Source organism: Chanodichthys erythropterus, chromosome 9 (assembly GCF_024489055.1).
Source record: "Chanodichthys erythropterus isolate Z2021 chromosome 9, ASM2448905v1, whole genome shotgun sequence".
Taxonomy (NCBI): domain Eukaryota; kingdom Metazoa; phylum Chordata; class Actinopteri; order Cypriniformes; family Xenocyprididae; genus Chanodichthys; species Chanodichthys erythropterus.
In genome coordinates this window covers 36,350,903-36,377,313 of record NC_090229.1, presented here as the reverse complement: position 1 = coordinate 36,377,313, position 26,411 = coordinate 36,350,903, and the positions used below count along the sequence as shown (strand labels likewise).

Genomic DNA, 26,411 nt, shown 5'->3' with positions numbered 1-26,411 from the left:
AACAAAATGGCAACATGTGTTGTAGATGTAACCTATCCATCTATCAGACGACCTAAACGGGGCTGAAAAGAAGTTTCATTCTTGTAATGGTGGATTAAGGCTTGTTTTTCAGGAACCCAGTCCACATCTAATCCATTAGACAATTCTCCTAGATATTCCTTGTATACGTCCTTAGAACAATGTTAAGATAATGTGACAGCTAAATCTACTCAACAGCAGGACCAGGCTAGTTGTTGATTTTAAACCAGGTTGAACTCTTTGAGATTGTGTCTCAGGATGGTGTCTTTCACAGCTGCGAAGATCAAGCGGATGTTCTCGGTGTCGGTGGCACAGGTGAAGTGAGAGTAGATGGTTTTGTCTTTGTCTTCGTTCTGCTCCTGGTACATCTTAAGAATAAATTCCTGGGCTGCCTTTGGATCATTTTTGGGGCCTGAAAAAAAAAAAAGATGACAGTAATCTTTGGGTCAAAGATCATCAAAGATGGGTCAAATATCTATTAATTTGTTTAAAAATACAGAAAAAAAAAATGTACATGCAGCTGAACTTGAATGCACCTTTTCTGTGATGTTTTTTTTTTTCTGAATTAAAACTGATTTTTATATTTTTTGGTGGCATAAAGTTGAAAATATCAGGGTGGTTAAAGGCCTAAAGTCATACAAATCTTTGAAAAAAATGCAACTCTTCAAAATATATTATATTGTATTATATTATTAAGGAGTCAATAAGTCTTAAAATTTGAGGTTAGTTCAGGCTGTAAATTATAATGAGGCACAACTTTGTTTCATGAATTTATGATTGGCAGTGAAGTGACGCAACTGACGCTGGTGGGTCACATGATAATGACAACATGGCGGATGTAGTACATCCGGTGTGGTGAGTAATCGAGTCACCTTTAGGACCCCGAGTGATCCCTTTGGTTCAATGGATTTTTAATGGGTAGCATTTTTAGTGCCTGCTTGTAATTCCTGCAAAGTCAAATTATGATTGATATTGTTTAAAATGTGTTATAATGACCATTAATGTCTTTTAAATTACATGGTTCATATGCTCGTGTATATAACTGAAGCTATAGGTCTCAATCTTACTGTTTTTTTATTTAGCTTATGTACTAGCATAGCATACATCTACCCGATTAGCCTATAGCTTATATTAGGTATGTTTTTTGCTTCCAACATACACTATATTGCCAAAAGTTTTGGGATGCCTGTCCTTATGTGCACATTAACTCTAATGACATCCCATTCTTAATCCGTAGGGTTTAATATGGAATTGGCCCACCCTTTGCAGCTATAACAGCCTCAACTCTTCTGGGAAGGCTTTCCACAAGGTTAGGAGTGTGTTTCTTTTAGAAGTACATTTGTGAGGTGATGTTGGCGATAAGGCCTGGCTCGGAGTCTCCGCTCTAATTCATCCCAAAGGTGATCTATCGGGTTGAGGTCAGGACTCTGTGCAGGTCACACCAAACTCGCTCATCCATGTCTTTATGGACCTTGCTTTGTGCACTGGTGCGCAGTCATGTTGGAACAGGAACATCCCCAAACTGTTTCCACAAAGTTGGGAGCATGAAATTGTCCAAAATGTCTTGGTATGCTGAAGCATTAAGAGTTCCTTTCACTGGAACTAAGGGTTCAAGCCCAACCCCTGAAAAACAATCCCACACCATAATCCCCCTCCACCAAACTTTACACTCGGCACAATGCAGTCAGGCAAGTATCGTTCTCCTGGCGACCACCAAACCCAGACCACTCCATCGGATTGCCAGACAGAGAAGCGTGATTGGTCACTCCAGAGAACACATGTCCACTGCTCTAGAGTCCAGTGATGGCGTGCTTTACACCACTGCATCCGACGCTTTGCATTGCACTTGGGGATGTAAGGCTTGGATGCAGCTGCTCGGCCATGGAAACCCATTCCATGAAGCTCTCTACACACTGTTCTTGAGCTAATCTGAAGGCCACATGAAGTTTGGAGGTCTGTATCTATTGACTCTGCAGAAAGTTGGTGACTTCTGCGCACTATGCGCCTCATCATGCGCTGACCCCGCTCTGTGATTTTACATGGCCTACCACTCCGTGGTGAGTTGCTGTTGTTCCCGATTGCTTCCACTTTGTTATGATACCACTAACAGCTGACCGTGGAATATTTGGTAGTGAGGAAATTTCACGAATGGACTTATTGCGCAGGTGGCAACCTATCACAGTACCACGCTTGAATTCACTGAGCTCCTGAGAGCGACCCGTTCTTTCACAAATGTTTGTAGAAGCAGTCTGCATGCCTAGGTTCTTGATTTTACACACCTGTGGCCATGGAAGTGATTGGAACACCTGAATTCAATGATTTGGAGGGGTGTCCCAATACTTTTGGCAATATAGTGTATATTAGGTATGTTTTTTGCTTCCAGTATAGTTCCCAATTACATGTTTCACATTAATGATGTTTGTGTGTACTTTAATACACACTTTAATATATATTACATTACATATATTACATATATTATATTACTTTTACAGAACATAGTATGTTGCATCAATCCTTATCCTTTAAAAAAAATAAAAAATAAATAAATAAGCTAGGCATGGTTGTGTTTCTAGTTTGTTTCATTATGCAATACATAGGCATTCATTTTATATTTCAAGCATGTTGTTTGTGCCCTTAGTGTAATAAACATCATACAATAGTTAAATGGGTTATAATCAGTCAAGACATCACCATAGCACCTTTTGATCAGGCATTACCGTCTGGGTCCTAAAGGAGACCCAATTCCTGGGAAGGACTCGATTTCTCACCACACTGGATTACTTTCAAAATTCACACATTCATACGCACTATTTTAGCGTACGTACTATGTATTCACAATAAGTTCCTAGAGTATGAGATTTCGGATGCAGCCCTTGTCTCACAAGTAAACTGCTATTAATGACTCACCTGTGAATTCTGGGAAGTAGGTGGCCACATGAGAGTAAACAATCTTCTCCTTCAGGATGTCCGTCTTATTGAGAAAGAGAATCACAGACGACTGCTGGAACCAAGGATAAGTGATGATGGTTTTAAACAGAGCTTTACTCTCCTCCATGCGATTCTGGGACACGAGAGACAGAAAAACAACATGAGCATGAAGTCAGAGAGAACAGGGCTGAAATCAGGCAAACTCAAAGCGAACCTGACCTCATTGTCGCATTCAGCGAGGACCTGATCGTACTCGCTCAGAGCCACCAGGAAGATGATGGAGGTGACGTTCTCGAAGCAGTGAATCCACTTCCTGCGCTCAGACCTCTGACCCCCGACATCCACCATCCTGGAGCATTTGAGCAATTAAACATGACAAAGATGAAGCTGTTCAGTTATTACATTAATATGCAAGGCAACCCAGAAGGCCATGGGTTCCCTCTGGATATGTGAATAGGTTCAAATTATAAATATTTGAAAAACAAAATTAAAATCAAGTGGTGCGATCAAACAAAACATAAAACAGGAAATGATATTCCTGGGGGAATAATGTAACGAGTAGGGTTGGGTATCGAGAACCGGTGATTCGTTAAAATGCACGCATTTAAAAAATATTTGACCAAATGACAAAAATAAGAATGATGTACTGTATGAGGTCCATCTTATTCTTATCACAGCCATCTTATTTACAGTCTGGCACACTTTGCAATCAGCTGTTACAGCTGTGCCATCTTCTCTGATTTCAAGAGAATTTGAACAAAACTAAAAGGTTATAAACCAGCTTTTTAAAATAACATTTTCACTTTCACAAAATAAAACTGAGTTTCTATTACATTCTGCACAACATTCAGTTCAATTTCGGATTTGGTTTTGCCTCTCTGGACCGCTTTTAAAGTTGCCCTAAAATGACTTGAACATTACAGAGAAACAGCGCTTTAATGAGATCAACATACAGATGTGAGCGCAAGAGTAATTATGTCATGTGACACCACATTTATTTGTGTTGAAGCCCTATCTCTTGACAAAAAGTTTCAAAACTATTTTTTGCGGCATTGCGTGAAGTATGGACATAGAATTTGTGCTGAAGCTAAACGAAAAAAAGATTGATGTCAGTTTGTCATTAGTTAGCATTTCCATCACCTATATTGGTTGACTATTGACTATTGACCCAACCACAGACCTATCATACTACAAATCAAAAAACGAAATTCTAGAACCCCATTGGACATTCCAAAGGGAATCCATGGCTCAAATGCTAGTTCTCTTCTGGACAAACCGATCTGTTAAACACAGATTACACACCATGGCCCTGTTTCCACCTGGTATTAAGATGCGTTTTGGTCGTTCAGATCACAAGTGAATGATGGAGACACATTCCCGTTTAAACCTGGTGTTTTAATCCGTCTGTATTGTCCACTTTCAACCACTTCTGTTCTGATTTCTTTGAGGGGAGGGTCTATGTGTGGGTAAATGTATGGGTTTTTTCATATCTTTCGATCTAATGGACAAAATAAGCTTGAGCAATTTACATATGAACACGCCTGGAGAGGACGGAAAAACATACGGAGAACACCAGCTTTCGTTTCTGCTCTGACAAACACAAGACCGGCTGAACGCTGTGAGTGTGTGTCAGAAATCAGGAATTTTGTGAACATTGTGCTTGGTACATTTTTCATCTTCAAACCAAACTTCAGCTGACAAAGTTTAAATCTCATCTAGCTAGAGCGCTTCCCATAATGTTTAGACATTAGTTCAGTAGGTGGAGAGTAGACGGTCTTTTGTGGCTGTTTGAACACATTCGACCACATGAGCGTCTACACTACTAAAGCAATCCGTTTTCGACTACCTCTGGAAGTGGTTGAAAGTGGACAAGCTCAAAATGTTTTACACACCGTTTACACCTGTATCTACTTCTGATCCGATTGACCAAAACGCATCTTAATACCAGGTGTGAACGGGGCCAAAGTGTTCTGTATTTTGATCCGGTTTGGATGTACAGCAAAATGAATTTTCCTGTGTGTGCTGATGCATGACCAAACACTGATGTGGCATATTAAGATTGTTACCTGAAGATGACGTTCTCCAGGTCGAACGGATACTCGATGATTCCTGTGGTGGGAACCCTGACTCTCAGAATATCCTGCTCTGTGGGAACATATGCAGCATCTGAAATCCGATCTAGATCACTCAGGTAGCTGTTACGGGACAAACAAATACTGTGGTCAAGTCATGGCCAGAGCTGATACAACAGGTTTTACAATGGTTGTGAGGACATGAAAGTGGCAAACAGAGTTTGCGTCACAATATCACACATTTTGTTGACAGACATGCTGGATATTTAGAGAAATGCAGATTACACTTTTAATACGGCACCTTCCCAAAGAAGTATGCTAACTGTATTGAATACACAGTACTTAGTATACTTAGGAGTAGTGTACTTCACATCTTAAAAGTATATTTTTAAACAAACTGTACTTGCTGAAAGTATCATATTCCTGTAATAAAAGGCCACTTCAGTGTCTTTAAAGAGATACACTTTCATGGCTTTGTTTCTTAACACATATAAGTACACTTTTAAAAAGTGTAATAATGTCAAATTAAAAGTTTTTCTATAAAGTAATCATTATGTTTAATAATTTTTTGTTGTGCTTTAAAGAAGTACACATTTTGATTTGTTGACTAACATACTAAAGTAATTGTTAAGAACTTAATTATCATTTTAACTGTTATTTGATATTTTATTGAAAGTTATTATTTTTTTAAATGTACTAAATTACTAAACTGTATTAAAAATGTAACTTTATCATTACAAATGTGTAATAACAAATACTTAAATACATAACATACAAGTTTCAATACAAATGACATTAAAGTATGTTTTAGTTTGCCATAATGCTTGTCTGTATATTCAACAGCACATTTTAACCAATCTTGCAAAGACAATAGTAGTAATAATTATAAAATTACATCTTAAATACTTAAGTAAAACTCCTAACTTGCATTTATTATAAATTTCAACTATAATACATGTTCACTTAATTGAAAATAGCCTGCAATTAAGTGTCAGAAAACATTACATTCGGTATATATTTTTTTCAAAGTATATTCTTCCATAATAAATATTATTTTAAAAAGTATACCAAAGTGTACTTCTTCATCACAAGTGTCTGCAGAGTTTCTAGAAACATACATGACCAAATCACAAACATATGTCAAACATACAATGATTATAGTTTTAATTACAAGACTGACTATTTGGCAGAGTCCGTTAGCTGGTACTCTCGGCGCCGGTCGTAGCATTCCTGAATCCCAGTGTCATTCCATAGACTACGGATGGCGTTCACTTGGGCCTCGTCCAAACTCATGATCTTATCCACTTCAATATCATTCACCAATGTAGCATGAGCCTGTAGAGACAAGCACAGCCAATCAGGATTCAGCACCAACTCCCCAGGGGACCAATGAGAGTGTGCGGTCAAGAAACCAAATGCTGAAAACAGCCAATTAATTTGAGTTCAAGTGGAGCTGAGCATATAAACAGGAAGTAAAACCTTCTCTGGAAGGAAACAAACAGGTGAATATAAAAAGCATGATTATGAAATATGTTACATTATTAAATATGTAATGACCAAAATTAATTGACCAAGATAAATATATTGAGAAGCAAAATTGCATTACATAACAGATAGTGAGTGTTGAAAAAATATAGTAGTACAAACATATATTTTGTCTTGTTTCATTAGCAGATTATTTTTCAGATTTAAAAACTGCAAACCAATGAGATTTGGCAGTTGGCAGGATGGTGTCTGATCCGACCCACATGCACACATCCGTTCAACACTAGGTGGTGCTTTAATAATAATTATATAATTATATTTTAGTGGTTATCCATGATGACAATTCTGTCATCATTTATTCGACCTCATGACATTCCAGATTTGCATTCTTATGGAAGCTTGTTTCTGCCATGAAATAAATACTAAAAAAGGTAATTGTGACTTTTTATCTCACAGTTCTGACTCTTATAAAGTTATAAAGTCAGAATTGTGAGTTATAAAGTCAAAATTGGGAGTTATAAAGTCAGAATTGGGAGTTAGAAAGTCAGTCGCATGATATAAAGTCAGAATTGGGAGTTATAAAGTCAGAATTGCGAGATATAGTCAGAATTGGGAATTATAAAGTCAGAATTGCATGTTATATAGTCAGAATTGGGAGTTATATAGTCAGAATTGGGAGTTATATAGTCAGAATTGGGAGTTATAAAGTCAGAATTGGGAGTTATAAAGTCAGAACTGCGTGTTATATAGTCAGAATTGGGAGTTATATAGTCAGAATTGGGAGTTATATAGTCAGAATTGGGAGTTATAAAGTCAGAACTGCGTGTTATATAGTCAGAATTGGGAGTTATATAGTCAGAATTGGGAGTTATAAAGTCAGAACTGCGTGTTATATAGTCAGAATTGGGAGTTATATAGTCAGAATTGGGAGTTATATAGTCAGAATTGGGAGTTATATAGTCAGAATTGGGAGTTATATAGTCAGAATTGGGAGTTATAAAGTCAGAACTGCGTGTTATATAGTCAGAATTGCATATTATATAGTCAGAATTGCATGTTATATAGTCAGAATTGGGAGTTATAAAGTCAGAATTGGGAGTTATAAAGTCAGAATTGGGAGTTATATAGTCAGAATTGGGAGTTATATAGTCAGAATTGGGAGTTATATAGTCAGAATTGGGAGTTATATAGTCAGAATTGGGAGTTATAAAGTCAGAACTGCGTGTTATATAGTCAGAATTGCATATTATATAGTCAGAATTGCATGTTATATAGTCAGAATTGGGAGTTATAAAGTCAGAACTGCGTGTTATATAGTCAGAATTGGGAGTTATATAGTCAGAATTGCATGCTATATAGTCAGAATTGAGAGTTATATAGTCAGAATTAGGAGTTATAAAGTCAGAATTGCGTGTTATATAGTCAGAATTGCATGTTATATAGTCAGAATTGCATGTTATATAGTCAGAATCGGGAATTATAAAGTCAGAATTGCATGTTATATAGTCAGAATTGCATGTTATATAGTCAGAATTGCATGTTATATAGTCAGAATTGCGAGATATAGTCAGAATCGGGAATTATAAAGTCAGAATTGCATGTTATATAGTCAGAATTGCATGTTATATAGTCAGAATCGGGAATTATAAAGTCAGAATTGCATGTTATATAGTCAGAATTGGGAGTTATATAGTCAGAATTGGGAGTTATATAGTCAGAATTGGGAGTTATAAAGTCAGAACTGCGTGTTATATAGTCAGAATTGCATGTTATATAGTCAGAATTGCATGTTATATAGTCAGAATTGGGAGTTATAAAGTCAGAACTGCGTGTTATATAGTCAGAATTGCATGTTATATAGTCAGAATTGCATGTTATATAGTCAGAATTGGGAGTTATAAAGTCAGAACTGCGTGTTATATAGTCAGAATTGCATGTTATATAGTCAGAATTGGGAGTTATAAAGTCAGAACTGTGTGTTATATAGTCAGAATTGGGAGTTATATAGTCAGAATTGCATGCTATATAGTCAGAATTGGGAGTTATATAGTCAGAATTAGGAGTTATAAAGTCAGAATTGCGTGTTATATAGTCAGAATTGCATGTTATATAGTCAGAATTGCATGTTATATAGTCAGAATTGCATGTTATATAGTCAGAATCGGGAATTATAAAGTCAGAATTGCATGTTATATAGTCAGAATTGGGAGTTATATAGTCAGAATTGGGAGTTATAAAGTCAGAATTGCATATAAACTCGCAATTGTGTTATAATGTCCAATTGTAAGGGAAAAAAGTCAGAATTGTGAGATAAAAATTACCTTACTTTTTTATTTTTTTATTTAGTGGCAGAAACAAGCTTCCATACATTCGGAATCCTTCTTCTATGGAACACAAAATAAAATATTTTGAAGAATGTTTCAACTATTTTTGTCCAGACAATGAAAGACAATGTGGTCCAAAATAACACCGGACTATAGGGGCTTTGGCACCGAATAGTTCTAGGAACTAGCCACTAGGAGAGTTCCCCGAGAACTAATTTCTACCCCTGGCCATGTTCCTGGTTGCATTCGCACCGGGAATAGGAACTCTGAAGCAGCCAACAGCGGCATTTACAAACACTAAAAACCGGTGGATGGAGGATGCCGTGATCGAAGCTGTGTTTGTTGTGTTGTGGGTTTCGTGATAACGGAGATGGAATGTAAACACATAATTTACGTGACTGAAAGAGCAAAAAGTGGGGCTAAGAGATGAAATCTCCTATGATGACAACTTTCAGTATCACATATCATCGAGGCGGAGAAAAGAACACAAATGCTGTTATTGCTGTTTTCCATGATCATGAAGTAAATATCTTTACACTGCTTTTTAAAAATGCCGGGTGCTGGTGTTTGACGTGCGTTAGACCAATCAACATACACTCACGTCACTGACAGTTCCTATAGTGCTGGTTTAGACCTGACTCTGAAGTAGGAGCTAATTTAGTTCCCCAAAAGAAGTTCCTAGAACTAAAATCATTCCTAGTTCCTGCGGTGCGAACACGGCAAAATCCAGGTACTTCAGCCAATAGTTCTAGGAACTATGAAAAATTTCCTCCGGTGCGAAAGCCCCTTATGTTGACTTACTTTATCTTCTCTTTTTTTTGTTCCACTGAAGAAAGAAAGTTATACAGTTTTAGAACAACATTAGGGTGAGTAAATGATGACTGATAAATGAATTTAAATTTTCGGGTGAACTATCCCTTTAACACTTGGGATGTGTAGACATCAGGATGTTCTGAAAATGCACGCCAAAAACTGATTAAGAAAGTTTAAGTTTAGCAGAAATTTCAATCTACACTTTCCAGATTTGTGTCTGTGTGTCGTACCTGGTTCGCTGAGTTAGCATAAGCGATCTTGAGCATCTCCATAGCTCTGACCATGGACTGCATGGCGCTGATCACGTTCTGATGGACGAGCTTAATGAAGCCCTTCTTATCTTCATCTGTATAACCCGAGCCATGAATGATCCTCATCTGTTTAATGAACGTACTCTTGCCACTCTCACCTGTGCCTACAAAAGAGAAAAGACAAATAAATCCTTTTGTTTCTGCACTAACAAAAAATGCAATGGTATTACCATGTTTTTGGACAAACTACCATGGTAAAATGGCATGTACATGTATATTTCAATATATACAATATATAATTATATTTTAGTGGTTATCCATGATGACAATTCTGTCATCATTTACTCAACCTCATGACATTCCAGATTTGCATTCTTATGGATGCTTGTTTCTGTCATGAAATAAATACAAAAAAAGGTAATTGTGACTTTTTATCTCACAGTTCTGACTCTTATAAAGTTATAAAGTCAGAATTGGGAGTTATAAAGTCAGAATTGCGTGTTATATAGTCAGAATTGGGAGTTATATAGTCAGAATTGGGAATTATAAAGTCAGAATTGCGTGTTATATAGTCAGAATTGCATGTTATAAAGTCAGAATTGCATGTTACATAGTCAGAATTGGGAGTTATAAAGTCAGAATTGCGTGTTATAAAGTCAGAATTGCATGTTACATAGTCAGAATTGGGAGTTATAAAGTCAGAATTGCGTGTTATATAGTCAGAATTGCATGTTATATAGTCAGAATTGGGAGTTATATAGTCAGAATTGGGAGTTATAAAGTCAGAATTGCGTTATAAAGTCAGAAGTGCGTTATAAAGTCAGAATTGTGAGATATAGTCAGAATTGGGAATTATAAAGTCAGAATTGCATGTTATATAGTCAGAATTGGGAGTTATAAAGTCAGAATTGCATGTTATATAGTCAGAATTGCATGTTATATAGTCAGAATTGGGAGTTATATAGTCAGAATTGGGAGTTATAAAGTCAGAATTGCGAGATATAGTCAGAATTGGGAATTATAAAGTCAGAATTGCATGTTACATAGTCAGAATTGGGAGTTATAAAGTCAGAATCGCGTGTTATATAGTCAGAATTGGGAGTTATATAGTCAGAATTGGGAATTATAAAGTCAGAATTGCATGTTACATAGTCAGAATTGGGAGTTATAAAGTCAGAATTGCATGTTATATAGTCAGAATTGGGAGTTATATAGTCAGAATTAGGAGTTATAAAGTCAGAATTGCGAGATATAGTCAGAATTGGGAGTTATAAAGTCAGAATTGCATGTTATATAGTCAGAATTGGGAGTTATATAGTCAGAATTAGGAGTTATATAGTCAGAATTGGGAATTATATAGTCAGAATTGGGAGTTTTAAAGTCAGAATTGCAAGATATAGTCAGAATTGGGAATTATAAAGTCAGAATTGCATGTTACATAGTCAGAATTGGGAGTTATAAAGTCAGAATTGGGAATTATATAGTCAGAATTGGGAGTTATATAGTCAGAATTGGGAGTTATAAAGTCAGAATTGGGAGTTATATAGTCAGAATTGGGAGTTATAAAGTCAGAATTGCGAGATATAGTCAGAATTGGGAATTATAAAGTCAGAATTGCGTGTTATATAGTCAGAATTGGGAGTTATATAGTCAGAATTAGGAGTTATAAAGTCAGAATTGTGAGATATAGTCAGAATTAGGAGTTATAAAGTCAGAATTGCAAGATATAGTCAGAATTGGGAGTTATATAGTCAGAATTGGGAGTTATAGTCAGAATTGGGAGTTATATAGTCAGAATTGGGAGTTATATAGTCAGAATTGGGAGTTATAAAGTCAGAATTGTGAGTTATAAAGTCAGAATTGTGAGATATAGTCAGAATTAGGAGTTATAAAGTCAGAATTGCGAGATATAGTCAGAATTGGAAGTTATATAGTCAGAATTGGGAGTTATAGTCAGAATTGGGAGTTATATAGTCAGAATTGGGAGTTATAAAGTCAGAATTTTGAGATATAGTCAGAATTAGGAGTTATAAAGTCAGAATTGCAAGATATAGTCAGAATTGGGAGTTATATAGTCAGAATTGCATGTTATATAGTCAGAATTGGGAGTTATATAGTTAGAATTAGGAGTTATAAAGTCAGAATTGCGAGATATAGTCAGAATTGGGAGTTATAAAGTCAGAATTGCGTGTTATATAGTCAGAATTGGGAGTTATATAGTCAGAATTGGGAGTTATAAAGTCAGAATTGGGAGTTATAAAGTCAGAATTGTGAGATATAGTCAGAATTAGGAGTTATAAAGTCAGAATTGCGAGATATAGTCAGAATTGGAAGTTATATAGTCAGAATTGGGAGTTATAGTCAGAATTGGGAGTTATATAGTCAGAATTGGGAGTTATAAAGTCAGAATTTTGAGATATAGTCAGAATTAGGAGTTATAAAGTCAGAATTGCAAGATATAGTCAGAATTGGGAGTTATATAGTCAGAATTGCATGTTATATAGTCAGAATTGGGAGTTATATAGTTAGAATTAGGAGTTATAAAGTCAGAATTGCGAGATATAGTCAGAATTGGGAGTTATAAAGTCAGAATTGCGTGTTATATAGTCAGAATTGGGAGTTATATAGTCAGAATTGGGAGTTATAAAGTCAGAATTGGGAGTTATAAAGTCAGAATTGCGTGTTATATAGTCAGAATTGGGAGTTATATAGTCAGAATTGGGAGTTATAAAGTCAGAATTGGGAGTTATAAAGTCAGAATTGGGAGTTATAAAGTCAGAATTGGGAGTTATAAAGTCAGAATTGCGTGTTATATAGTCAGAATTGGGAGTTATATAGTCAGAATTGGGAGTTATAAAGTCAGAATTGCGTGTTATATAGTCAGAATTGGGAGTTATAAAGTCAGAATTGGGAGTTATAAAGTCAGAATTGGGAGTTATAAAGTCAGAATTGCGTGTTATATAGTCAGAATTGGGAGTTATAAAGTCAGAATTGCAAGATATAGTCAGAATTGGGAGTTATATAGTCAGAATTGGGAGTTATATAGTCAGAATTGCATGTTATATAGTCAGAATTGGGAGTTATATAGTCAGAATTGGGAGTTATATAGTCAGAATTGGGAGTTATAAAGTCAGAATTGGGAGTTATAAAGTCAGAATTGCGTGTTATATAGTCAGAATTGGGAGTTATAAAGTCAGAATTGGGAGTTATATAGTCAGAATTGCATGTTATATAGTCAGAATTGGGAGTTATATAGTCAGAATTGGGAGTTATAAAGTCAGAATTGCGAAATATAGTCCATTTTACCATGGTAAAATGGCATGTACATGTATATTTCAAAGTACCTCTGTACATTTGTGTAAGTGTGAAGGTCTTTCTCTCAAACTTTTGGACATATATAAAAACGTTGGCCATTTTGAAATTATTACCATCAGTTGATAGCTGATATCAGTATCAGAAAAATGCCATACCAATTCCAGAATCCATGAATTATTATATACCATTATAATAATTTAACTTTCATAAATGAAGAACTATAATGACTTTGGTTTTGTGGCTTTGATTAATAACACGTATGGTTGGGTGAATCTGGCCGCTTCTCATTTGTATATTTTTCCTCAGAGATGAACAAAAGGTAAATCTGTTTAGTGTTTGGCTACTGTAGTGACAAGACTGAGATGATTATGTTCGACAGACTGAATGTGCGGCTTGCCAGAGTTGTGTTTATATTCTCCAGCTGCTGTGTCTCTATTCAGGACAGCTGTAAGATGTAAATGGATGAGGATCATTTCAAAATGTCTGATTTCACAGCGAGGAAACACAGTTTAGTTAACTTAAACTAAAAGCATAAAAAATAAAAAATATAATAAACGTTAAGTGAAATAAAATACAATATAAAAAAAATACTAATTTTATTTCAGCTAGTTTTCACATTTCTCATTTTCATTTAGTTTAACTTAACGTACTAAAATAACTAAACCTAAATAAACTAAAACAAATGAATAAAAATCAAAACTATATGGACATATTTTAAAATAATAATAATAATAATAATAATAATGACAAAAACAAACAACAAAATGATTAAAACATGAACTAAAATTAAAGTGAAAACAGAAAATATAAAAATAAAATCCAATTTAAAATATTAACAAAAACTCTAACAGTATATCAATGATAACGCATGTTAAATAATGCATGATAATCTCCCAACCAGCCAGACACAGCAACACTAGCTCAACCAATTGGTGTGGATTGGGGGCGTGGCTGTTTGTTTTTCCAGCCAATGGAAGATGGGGGTGTGTTCTGCAAGTCTGTTTGGTGAAATTACAAAGTCTAGATTTAAAGGACCTATTATGTCTTGATTTTGTGTTTGGGGTTAACTAGAATAGGTTCTTACTTAAATGTTCAGAAAACACATTATTTTTCACATATTTTACATTTTTGCAGTACCTCTCTTTCCAGGCTGTGTTTAAGGCGAAGAGAGGTACTGCAATAATGCATTATCCACGAAAGTGACTAAAAATGCTGTATTACGCATGCCAGGCCAGTAGTTGGCGATGTCACTTTGTAAAGAAAGCGCCTGCGCACATACGTAATCTTTTACAGAGCACTCGTGCCAAACGCACATGCCTATAGACTAAATGTGCATGACGTCACCGTTTTCACAAATTTGTGTTTTTGTAGTTTCCACAGAGACGATAAAAGTATCGTTTTCAAAAACGTACACTTTCAAACCTGTTTTCAAAAGTTTGCAAAACTCCATTGTTGTGTAAATGAATGGCCACAACGCAAGTTTTCCATTTTTCGTTGAAAACGGTGTTGTGTAAACGGCTCCTACGTCCATTTTTATGCCCTTTTCTCACTACCTTCTCTCAATCTTGTTCACTCAAATGTACGTCATTGCTTATGTTGCATGAGTGCCCACTACTGGCGGAACCTTTGCAATGTGTTTAACACTAGAAGTCCCAGAGATTTGTAACCCTCCTTTAGCCAAGTGGATGCTAACTGGCTAGTCTTTTGGCTATCATTAGCATCAATTCATGTGTAAATATGGTCATTACCTGAGCAATCTGCAGGGGGGTTGGGGGTGTGTGTGTGAATGGTTGCTGGTGGCTTGTTTGTATGTGTGGGGGAGGGAGGGCTGCTAAAAGCAGAGAACTTGATTGACCATGGGCCGGTTTCAGAAAGGAGGTTAAGTGAAAACTCCGAGTATGTTAACCCTGAAATGAGGGAGTGCAAGTGATGTTTAAAAAGTTAACTCACTCATTCACACTGCAACCATGCTTTTCATACTAAGTATTTTTTTTTATCCTATTTCAAGTAAATTAAAAAAAAAAAAATCTTAAATCAAGATGGATTTTCTATATGAGAAAATTATATATGATATTTAGTCTTGTTTCCTGGGGGGATCTAAATTAAGTGCATTTTACTTAAGTAAAATGATCAATATCTGCCAGTGTGGTAATAAAAATAATCTTAATGCAAACGGAAAGTGTTGGAGTGTCTACCCAGGTGAAAAAAAAGTGCAGTAAAATACACTTTATTTTAGTACACTTTTACACTTCCATAATGTTCAGTGCTCTATTTCCGTGCACTTATTTTGTACTTAATATACTAAAAGCTCTTCTTTAGTACTTCTTAAGATAATCTTAAGAACATCTAAGTGTACTCAACTGTGCTATTTTGAGACACCATGAATTTGAACTAAAATGTGCTTTTAACATACTATCTCTGTATAGAAAAATGTATTTAGTTAACACTTGTAGTACACTTGAACCCATCTTTCAAACACTTTTAAAAATGGACTTATGATGTATTTCAAATATAAGATTAATATATAATGAATATATACAAAATGTATTTATAATATATTGCCAGCCAGTGCCAGGATTGTGAGAGATTTCTGGAATGTACTCACTCACTTTTTAATATTATTTGTAAATATGTGTACAAATGGTTGGTTTCTTTATTTTATTTTGTACTATTTTTATCAATAGATCTCAGCAACAAAGGGAAAAAAAACAAAACATGTGTGTTGATTTCTCCCTAAGATGGCAAAGTGAAACACAAGTTTCCTTGAAGTGGCTCAGCATGGCCCCACATTGTTTACATAACAAAAGCAACTGTTCACAGCTGATTAAGGATATTAGCCTAAAGTCTTCCAGCCCATCGGCTGTCCTGCGGGTTTTATAGGTAGAAAAGCCAAATGGCTGCTCTCTGGGACTTCTAGTGTTAAATGGAACGCCCTAAATCCTAAAGTATACTTCACTTTTACGCGTACACGAGGATCAGCGTACAGTGAGCGCGATGCAAAATTCATCATCATTTACATTTTCATTTATGCATTTGGCAGACGCTTTTATCCAAAGCGACTTACATTGCATTATACTATACATTTGTATCTGAGTATGTGAATAATCATCAGAATAATACGCACGTACTGTACGTGTTTCTTGTAACCTTTGTACGTGCAGGTTGCACATGAGCATTTAAAAGTTTTTTGCAGTAATTAGTTGGGGTCGATTCACAAGGTAGTGAAAGAAAAACTGAAACTTTAACAGAAACTTATGGGCGAAAACCAATAAAATTACTAAAACTTCAACTAAAATTGAAGTGAAAACACACACAAAAAAAATTGAATTTAAAATATTAACAAAAACTATAACAGTATAACGATGCTAAATAATGCTTGATAAACACATGCATGATAGACACCGCAACACTGGCTCAACCAATGATGTGAGTTTGGGGCGTGGCTATTTGTTTTTCTGACCAATGGGAGATGGGGGTTTGTTCTGAGAGTGTTTGGTAAATTACAGTAAAAACTGCACAAATAGAACAGACCGGAACACATGCAAGCTACAGTGACAATGGAGGCCTACATAGACGAGAGATTGTGTGAAGAGGTTAGAAAGTACCTTCATTTGTTCAACTCTAGCATGAAGGAATACAAAGATGTTTACATGGGTTTTAACTCATGGAGAGAGATTTGCTTAAAACTGTGCATGCGTTGAACGCCTGTGTATGTGTATGAGTCAAATGAAGTGTACTTTGCAAGGCTGTGCATTTGACTGTACACGTACACTAGTGTGCAAATAAAAAAAAACGAAGAATACCCAGGGCTCAAGCCTTTGATCACTTGGAATCCACTATGGAGCTGATTTATTATTTACAGTTTTTTCCCCCAATGAATGTGTTTTATGCACCATTCTATAGGCCTGTATGTATGTTTGGGCTGTTGGAGAAAAAATGACACTAATTACACAATACAATAAACTATAACTGTGTAAAAAACAGACAGCTACAAATATTATGCAGTTAAATGTGAAAATAACTCCAATATCATTCACTAGAGTTGTGTGGGGGTAAATAAGGCGTGATCTGCTGTGGCGTTACAATCGTGTTGCATTGTGGTCAAGTACTGCCTGAAGTGTACATATTGAGTAGACTCGATCACTCTGTCAAGTTTAAGAGGCCGAGGCGAGGGTCTGTGTAAATAAACTTCCCTCGCCCACTTGATGAAATTGAACGCACTTCAAAATGGTGGTGGTGGATGTCTAAGATTCGAGTTATAGGGTTAGTTCACCCAAAAATGAATATTCTGTCATTAATTACTCAATCTCATGTTGTTCCACACCCGTAAGACCTTCATTAATCTTCGGAACACAAATTAAGATATTTTTTGTTGAAATCCGATGGCTCAGTGAGGCCTGCATAGCCAGCAATGTAATTTCCTCTCTCAAGATCCATTAATCTACTAAAAACATATTTAAATCAGTTCATGTGAGTACAGTGGTTCAATATTAATATTATAAAGCCATGAGAATATTTTTGGAGCGCCAAAAAAAGTAAATAACGACTTATGGCCAATTTCAAAACACTGCTTCAGGAAGCTTTGGAGCATAATGAATCAGTGTATCGAATCAGCTGTTCGAAGCGCCAAAGTCACGTGATTTCAGCCGTTGGCAGTTTGACACGTGATCTGAATCATGATTCGACACACTGATTCATTTGTGCTCCGAAGCTTCCTGAAGTCGGCCATGAAGTCCTGTTTTGAAATCGGCCATCACTAAATAAGTCGTTATTTTGGGGTTTTTTGCCGCACCAAAAATATTCTCATGGCTTTATAATATTAATATTGAACCACTGTACTCACATGAACTGATTTAAATATGTTTTTAGTACATTAATGGATCTTGAGAGAGGAAATATCATTGCTGGCTATGCAGGCCTCACGGAGCCATCGGATTTCACCAAAAATATCTTAATTTGTGTTCTGAAGATGAACAAAGGTCTTACGGGTGTGGAACGGCATGAGGGTGAGTAATAAATGACAGAATTTTCATTTTTGGGTGAACTAACCCTTTAAGCACAGCCCCAGTGACAACATTCTATTTAGTTCCTGTCTCTATGAAGCCCCTCCTTCTGAAAAGCACAATGTGTTCTGATTGGTTGGCTGGACCTGTGTGTTGTGAGCGTGTTTGGGAAATGTCCCGCCCCTTACCATAACTGCCAGTTTCAACACACTACTAACTAACTCAACCAGTCCACACCCCTTTATTTTGCATATGCCTTGGGCGGGAATTATTTAAATGAGGAATAATGTGACGTGTTCGTTCCTAGAAGAAAACTCAAGACTACAATGGAGGCGTTTCAGGGAGTTCAGAAACACTGACACTGATATAGAGAAGAACTCCTGCTGGAGGGACAAAAAAAAGCAGAGCTTTTTCATGCTCAAACAGCAACATTACACACACACAAAAAAAATGCAAAATGGTGATTAAATTGAGATTAAAACATTTTTTAATTTAAGTTCAATTGTAAACCAACAAGCCAAAAAAGATAATACCTGAACTATAGTTTCTCTTTTCTTCCAAATAATCACAGCGTTCAAAATATCAAACATGAAATGACTATATATATATATATATATATATATATATATAGAGAGATATTTGAGGAAAATAATAATGAACAAATTGCAGTTGTTTCACCCAGCAGACAGAAAAGACAGTGAAAGATAGCGACGGAGGAGAGAAAAAAGATTCGGGGTGTATGTGTTTCAGAGTTTTGTTTAAAGTGCCGTGTGGCAGAATATCTGTCTTGCCCTCGGCCAATAAACAGTCTCTGAGTGCAGTGAGAGTCTCCACACTAAAGCCATTCTTCAAGCATACTTCATGTGTTAAAGCAAACTTCACTAGACACTCACAAATAATATTTGATTTTTGAGAGCTGCGGCCTTATGGTTCGACTGAATAAAGACTCCAAATATACAGTGTGTATTCCCAGGTCAGATTTAGGGTAAACTGAGACTTCTTAGGGTGATTTACTGACTTAAAAGACAAAGACACTTAGCAGAGCATTAATTCTCAAGGTAATGCCTTATACCCGCATACTTCTGGAACATACATGAATGCTTTCTGCAGTCTGACAACGAGGCATGATTTAAATGAATAAGGTGTGTTTTCTACTGGAAGTGTACACCAGACTGCTGGCCCCTGATGTTTGACACTTTTACAGCTGTCTGAGAGAAGTTCTGGACGGCTAACGTTTGTGTTACTGCTGCATCAATCAGACTGTACTTAGATGCATTACATAAAGCTCAGTAATCACTCTCATTCTATACAGCTCATTCAGAGTTCATATTTCTTTCAGTACCACCAGCTTCATCACATATATTTCTTCAAAAAAATATATTCTTGAATGGGCGAAAACCTATAAAATTACTAAAACTTCAACTAAAATTAAAGTGAAAACACAAAAAATAAAAAAATAAATTGAATTTAAAATATTAACAAAAACTATAACAGTATAACGATGCTACATAATGCATGATAAACACATGCATGATAGACACCGCAACACTGGCTCAACCAATGGTGTGAGTTTGGGGCGTGGCTATTTGTTTTTCTGACCAATGGGAGATGGGGGTGTGTTCTGAGAGTGTTTGGTAAATTACAAAGTAAATTAGTATATCATCAAAGATAATGCATACAAACTTATTCAAGCTTCATGCACATTAAAATGCATGTTTTGAATGGACTATTATGCACGGAGCGTTCTTACGAACTTCCGTAATAATCTAAACAAGCTGGAAAACTTCCCGTGAAATGTAATTTGTTGCTGTGTTGAGCATCGATAGTGTAATACTTAGTTTATAATAGTCACTTAAATAGTCAGGCCTAGCATTAATTTAGTTATTCAAACGTAAAACGACATAAAAAAATAAATAAAGACGTGTCTCAGTGTTCCTCCTTGGCAAAATTCAATTCGACCATCAATTTTCACACTTTTGTTTGAAAAAAAGCGTCAACACACTGTATATTAAAGATTTATTGTGCACTTTATTTAGATTCATTGAATAAAATGTGAGTTTTCACAAGTGTGCTGAAATCATTGAGGTTGTGTTGCACTGATTGATTATAAAGGGAGAGCGTGGCGCTCGCTTTCTGTGTCATTCATTCACAAGAAAAGTTATTGTTTTTCATGAGATTTTGTGAGTATTTCATACTTCACCTTAACAAAATATATTTTTAAACCTAGTGATTTTAAAGTGAAATTTTAGAGTGAAAAACTATTACAGGAAATGGCTAATATATGCGCAAATAAATGCTCCTCTGCTGATATCTGCTGGTTATAGTGGTAATTTATATCTTTTTTTATTTAAAAAATAAAGTGTTTTCTATCAAATGTTGTATTTCCTACATCTTGAAACGTTTGGTTTTACAAATGGGGACAATCTCAGAAGGATGAACAAATAATGTTTTTGGTCATCATATTAAAAATAACATTTGAAGTGCTGGAAAAATGTTGAAATGTTGTGTGTGTCTAATTTCAGACACAGCGTTTCTTATTCATATTCAAACATTCCCATAGCTTCGTCTTTATTGCAAACGGGTTTATTGGCAAATTAGGCAAGTGTGATAACCGCACACCGGACAACACTTCGCCAGAAATGCCCAAGCTGGCTTAACGAATACCTGGAAGTAACTGTGCATATGGTCCATTTGAATCCAAATGCGAGTTAAAATCATCCTTGCCAATTAATACATCAAATGCAATTAAATGTATTATTTTAAATTACAATACATTACAGTCAAATAAAAGAAATTTAAACATTCTCCAACTGAAGAAAAGTTCAGATACTTTTATTATTTTTAATGAATTTTATCTTAAAAATTACCATCAGACATTGAGCAATATTTTTTTTTTTTACTGCATTTTACTGTTTTTTCTATTACATTTTTGCCATTAAGCAAATCTAATGCAATTTGATCATACGAATTTGGGTGGCAAGAAATATTTATGTCTGGCTGCTAGATTTCCTCAGTTCTCTTGCAATCAGCAGGTGTTTCAAAAAGTTTTGTGTCCTGCTGATGGGATTAAAAATTTGAAATGAAAATGTCTTCTGTGGCCATTCTCCATTCAACCATTCTCCGTTTTGCATGAATTAGCATCTTGAGAAAGTCATAGAGACATTGAGATGCTTTACACAAATGAAAATGACCAGATTTGAATGACTTCACTCTGAAACCGAGAGTCCTGACCTGATGGTTATCAGCTTTATAATAATGTTCAATTGAAAAGGGCAGACGTGCATTTCACCATGATGACTATAGGAGGTTTACAATGTAGGAGATTAGGTTTTTGAAACCTTGATTGTAATAATAAGTAAACATGTGTTAGATAAAAGCCATAGACTTCAGTCACAGAGTGTAAACAATGTTGTTCACTTTCACATGTAGAAATTATATATAAAAAATATTAATAGAAATGGGTCAACAGTTTTATATATTGTTTTTTTCTTGTAATTTTTTTTTTTTTTTTTTTTTTTTTTTTTTTTTTTAATAAGTCTAACCAAGGCTGCATTTATTTGATAAAAAAAATACATTACAAAACTGCAATATTGTCAAACATTATGACAATTTTCTTACAGTCTTTGCTGCTTAATATTTTTCTAGAAACCATGATAAAAGTTTGGGTTAAGTGAGATTAAACAAAGAAAGAATTTAATACTTGTATTGAACAATGATGCAATAAAACATTTACAAAACAAACAATTTCTATATAAAATAAATGCTGTTCTTTTGAACTTTCTATTCATCAAAAAATATGTATTGCATTCTCCACAAAAATATTAAGCAGCAAAACCTGGTTTGAACCTTGATAATAATAAGAACCATTATTAATAATTGAGTACCAATAATAATAATAGCTGAGCAGCAAATCAGCATGTTAGAATGATTTCTGAAGGATCATGTGACACTGAAGACTGGAGTAATGATGCTGAAAATTCAGCTTTGATCACAGGAATAGATTACACTTTACTATATATTCACATAGAAAAAAAAACAAATTGTAATAATATTTCACAATATTGCCATTTTTACCATATTTTTAATCAAATAAATGCAGCCTTGGTGAGCATACCTTTAAAGTATACTGTTAAATATCCTTTTTTTGTTTCCAAACTATCGTTTTTTTGGAAAGTAGCATCTGTTAATGACAATATCTGTCACACAGAACGTGTTTTATAATATTGTAATGTCAAGATTAAAGCCTTTCTAATAAAATATGCTTATAAAGACTTGTATTGTACTGGTCACACCTGAAACTACTTGAATTTTTGTACACAAAACACACACACACACACACAGGAAATGCAAATGTTTTGTTTTACATATTGTAAAACACATCGTCGTCAATAGACTCATCTTTGACATTTCAAGAAAACTCATTGCTCACAGTTACAGTTAAAAGAGTGCTAATGTTGACCTTTCTGTTCGCTCTGTCTCAAGGGTCGAGCTCTTAATGCGGTCAGTGTAATAATGAATCTACTGGGAGACTGCTTCACTTCACACACTCTGCACAGGTGTGTATGAACCACTGTTACAAATAAATATGACAAAGCACAAAAGCCATTTCTCCATGAGATAGTGACTTTGGATATGAGTTGAGGCAGAAGTCTGCTGTGTGCTCAAGGTTGTTGAGGGAGGGAGTGCTGCTCAGGAAAGTTTATTTAGAGTTCACTGCAGGTTCTGCTTTGCATGCTTTTGCATAGCAAGAACAGACACAGTGGCCGCGCGGCCAGAAACTGCTGTGTGAAACGGTGACACAGCAGCTAAACCACACATTTCACAGATCCCCAAAACTTCAAACCACGTGTCAGTCAGCAAACAAATGCTGTTAGAGCTTTTCTAACATCGTTGAGCCATTTTTGCTTAATGACTTTTAATGATGGTGTCACAGTCATTTTGGTGGATGTACTACAGTATATCCATTCCCTTATGAAAAAGAAGCGCACTTTAGCATACTTTTAAAAAGACTACTTAATAATATACTTAAGTGTGAACTGAATTTAATGTTTTCTGACATGTTATTTGCAATTAAATGAAAATGTATCATGCTGAATCCAAGTGCTTTTTGACCCACTTAAGTAGGACTTAATATTTATTTTTAATTTCACAATAACTTCTATTGTCTTTAAAATACAGTTTCTGAATGAACTGACAAGCTTTTATGGTAAACTAAAATATACATAACTGTAATTTCTATTGAAACTTGTGTGTCGCGCATTTGTAATTATACATTTGTAATGATGAAGCTGCAGTTTAGTTCATTTAAAATATATTAACTTTCAATGTAATTTTGGATAACACGCTAAATCTAATATTCAATAACACTTGTTTTAAAGCACAGCAAAGATTATTAAAAAAATTATTTAAAATGTATTTTGAAACATTAAAAGTGTACTTAAGTGTGTAAAGAAACAGTCATGAAAGTGAACTCTCTTTAAATACACTTAAGTGGCCTTTTGGCAGTATTATATTATCTAGAAGAATGGCTTTGGTGTGTTTCTAATATACTTCCTAGGTTTGAAGTACACTACAAGTGCACATTCAGTAAGCGCACTTCTTTATTATATTTCTTTATTATACTTTATTTCTACATTATTACAAAGTGCACTTTTTAACAGTGTACTAAAGCGTGTCATGAAAGTGAACTCTCTTTAAGTACACTTAAGTGGCCTTTTATTTTGGTAGTTTTATATTATCAGCAAGTACAGTTTTTTGGTACACAGGTTTGAAGTACACTACAAGTGCACATTGAGTACAATTAAGCGCACTTCTTTCTCACAAATTTCACATGAAGTTGCAGTTTAGTTCATTTAAAATACATTAACGTTTGATGTAATATTGAACAACACACTTCATGTAATATTGAATAACACTTTCTTTACAGCAAAAGATTATTAAAACAAAATTTCAAATGTACTTTGAATTAAAACTTTTAATTTGACATTATTAGGCCTACAAAATGCTGTTTTAAAAGCGTACTTAAGTCTGTTAAGAAACAGTCATAAAAGTGAACTCTTGGTAGATTTACGTGGCCTTTTATTTACGTAGTATTATATTATCAGCAAGTACATTTTTTAAAATATACTTACCAGATTTGAAGTACACTACAAGTGCACATTCAGTTTTTCATTTCTTGTGAAGCTGCAGTTTAGTTCATTTAAAATATATTAACTTTCAATGTAATTTTGGATAACACGCTAAATGTAATATTCAATAACACTTGTTTTAAAGCACAGCAAAGATTATTAAAAAAATTATTTAAAATGTATTTTGAAAAATTAAAAGTGTACTTAAGTGTGTAAAGAAACAGTCATGAAAGTGAACTCTCTTTAAATACACTTAAGTGGCCTTTTGGCAGTATTATATTATCTGCAAGAATGGCTTTGGTGTGTTTCTAATATACTTCCTAGGTTTGAAGTACACTACAAGTGCACATTCAGTAAGCGCACTTCTTTATTATATTTCTTTATTATACTTTATTTCTACATTATTACAAAGTGCACTTTTTAAAAGTGTACTAAAGCGTGTCATGAAAGTGAACTCTCTTTAAGTACACTTAAGTGGCCTTTTATTTTGGTAGTTTTATATTATCAGCAAGTACAGTTTTTTGGTACACAGCTTTGAAGTACACTACAAGTGCACATTGAGTACAATTAAGCGCACTTCTTTCTCACAAATTTCACATGAAGTTGCAGTTTAGTTCATTTAAAATACATTAACGTTTGATGTAATATTGAACAACACACTTCATGTAATATTGAATAACACTTTCTTTACAGCAAAAGATTATTAAAACAATGTAAAATGTACTTTGAATTAAAACTTTTAATTTGACATTATTAGGCCTACAAAATGCTGTTTTAAAAGCGTACTTAAGTCTGTTAAGAAACAGTCATAAAAGTGAACTCTTGGTAGATTTACGTGGCCTTTTATTTACGTAGTATTATATTATCAGCAAGTACATTTTTTAAAATATACTTACCAGATTTGAAGTACACTACAAGTGCACATTCAGTTTTTCATTTCTTGTGAAGCTGCAGTTTAGTTCATTTAAAATATATTAACTTTCAATGTAATTTTGGATAACACTTTATTTAAAGCAGAGCAAAAGATTATTAAAACATAATGATTTAAAATGTACTTTGAAGTAAAACTTTTAATTTGCACTTTTTAAAAGTGTCCTTAAGCGTGTCATGAAAGTGAACTCTCTTTAAGTACACTTAAGTGGTCTTTTATTTCCGTAGTATTATATTATCAGCAAGTACATTTTTTAAAAATATAATTCCCAGGTTTGAAGTACACTATACATTCACATTCAGTACAATTAAACGCATTTCTTCACAAATTTCTCCTGAAGCTGCAGTTTAGTTCATTTAAAATATATTAACTTTCAATGTCCTTTTGGATAACACTTTATTTAAAGCAGAGCAAAAGATTATTAAAACATTTATTTAAAATGCAGTCTACTTTGAAGTAAAACTTTTAATTTGACATTATTACAAAGTGCATTTTTTAAAAGCGTACTTAAGTCTGTTAAGAAACATATCCTAGTCATGAAAATGAACTTTCCTTAAGTATAGGTACACTTAAGTGGCCTTTTATTTCAGTAGTATTATATTATCGGTAAGTGCACTTTTCTAAATAGACTTTCCAGGTTTGAAGTGCACTACAAGTGAGTACAACTAAGCACACTTCTTTTCTCTCAAATCTGCCCTCACGTTCACACAGGTGTCCTAGAGTAACTATCTATTAGTAAAGCGTCTCATAACATCTTTTTCACATGTTTCTGACAGTGCACGAAGCGCGTCTCACCCAGCAGCAGGAGCTTGAGTTCTCTCCGGGAGTCTTTCTTGTCCTTCCTCAGTTGCTTGTCAATCTCCTGATTTATCCTCTGCCGCTCCTTCTCCTCCGCAGACATGCAGCATCCAGCCATGATTCTCCCTCAGAGCCTCGGTCTTCAGCACGCTAGTTCAGCTTTGATTAGATGGATTTTGTTCCCCTTTGCTCCGCACCACAGTCTGAGAGTTCATGAATGGGCTCCTCCTTTAAAAGTCCACTGGACATAATCTCCAGCTATTTAGCAGAACTTGTGTCGGGATGTCCAATGGCAGCAGAAGTGCTCTTTTATCAGTCCTGGTGAAGGAATGAAGGCAGAGCTGG

General features: G+C 34.8%; 1 protein-coding gene across 1 annotated transcript; it reads right to left on the bottom strand.

Annotated features, from left to right (window-relative positions):
* Window positions 1-26,411, bottom strand: gna14a (guanine nucleotide binding protein (G protein), alpha 14a). Its single transcript, XM_067395488.1, has 7 exons — window positions 26,064-26,411; window positions 9,871-10,055; window positions 6,199-6,353; window positions 5,013-5,141; window positions 3,166-3,295; window positions 2,926-3,079; window positions 1-430 (listed from the first exon to the last, which is right to left on the bottom strand). The coding sequence occupies exons 1-7, from the start codon at window positions 26,182-26,184 to the stop codon at window positions 240-242; spliced, it is 1,065 nt and encodes a 354-aa protein (XP_067251589.1). The 5' UTR covers window positions 26,185-26,411; the 3' UTR covers window positions 1-239.

Excerpts from the sequence above, each read along its gene's own strand:
- gna14a (XM_067395488.1), bottom strand. The coding sequence starts at position 26,184 with ATGGCTGGATGCTGCATGTCTGCGGAGGAGAAGGAGCGGCAGAGGATA. Across the intron at positions 6,354-9,870 it reads ATGCTAACTCAGCGAACCAG|GCTCATGCTACATTGGTGAA; the intron begins GTACGACACACA and ends TTGTCTCTACAG. Across the intron at positions 3,080-3,165 it reads TCGCTGAATGCGACAATGAG|AATCGCATGGAGGAGAGTAA; the intron begins GTCAGGTTCGCT and ends CTCGTGTCCCAG.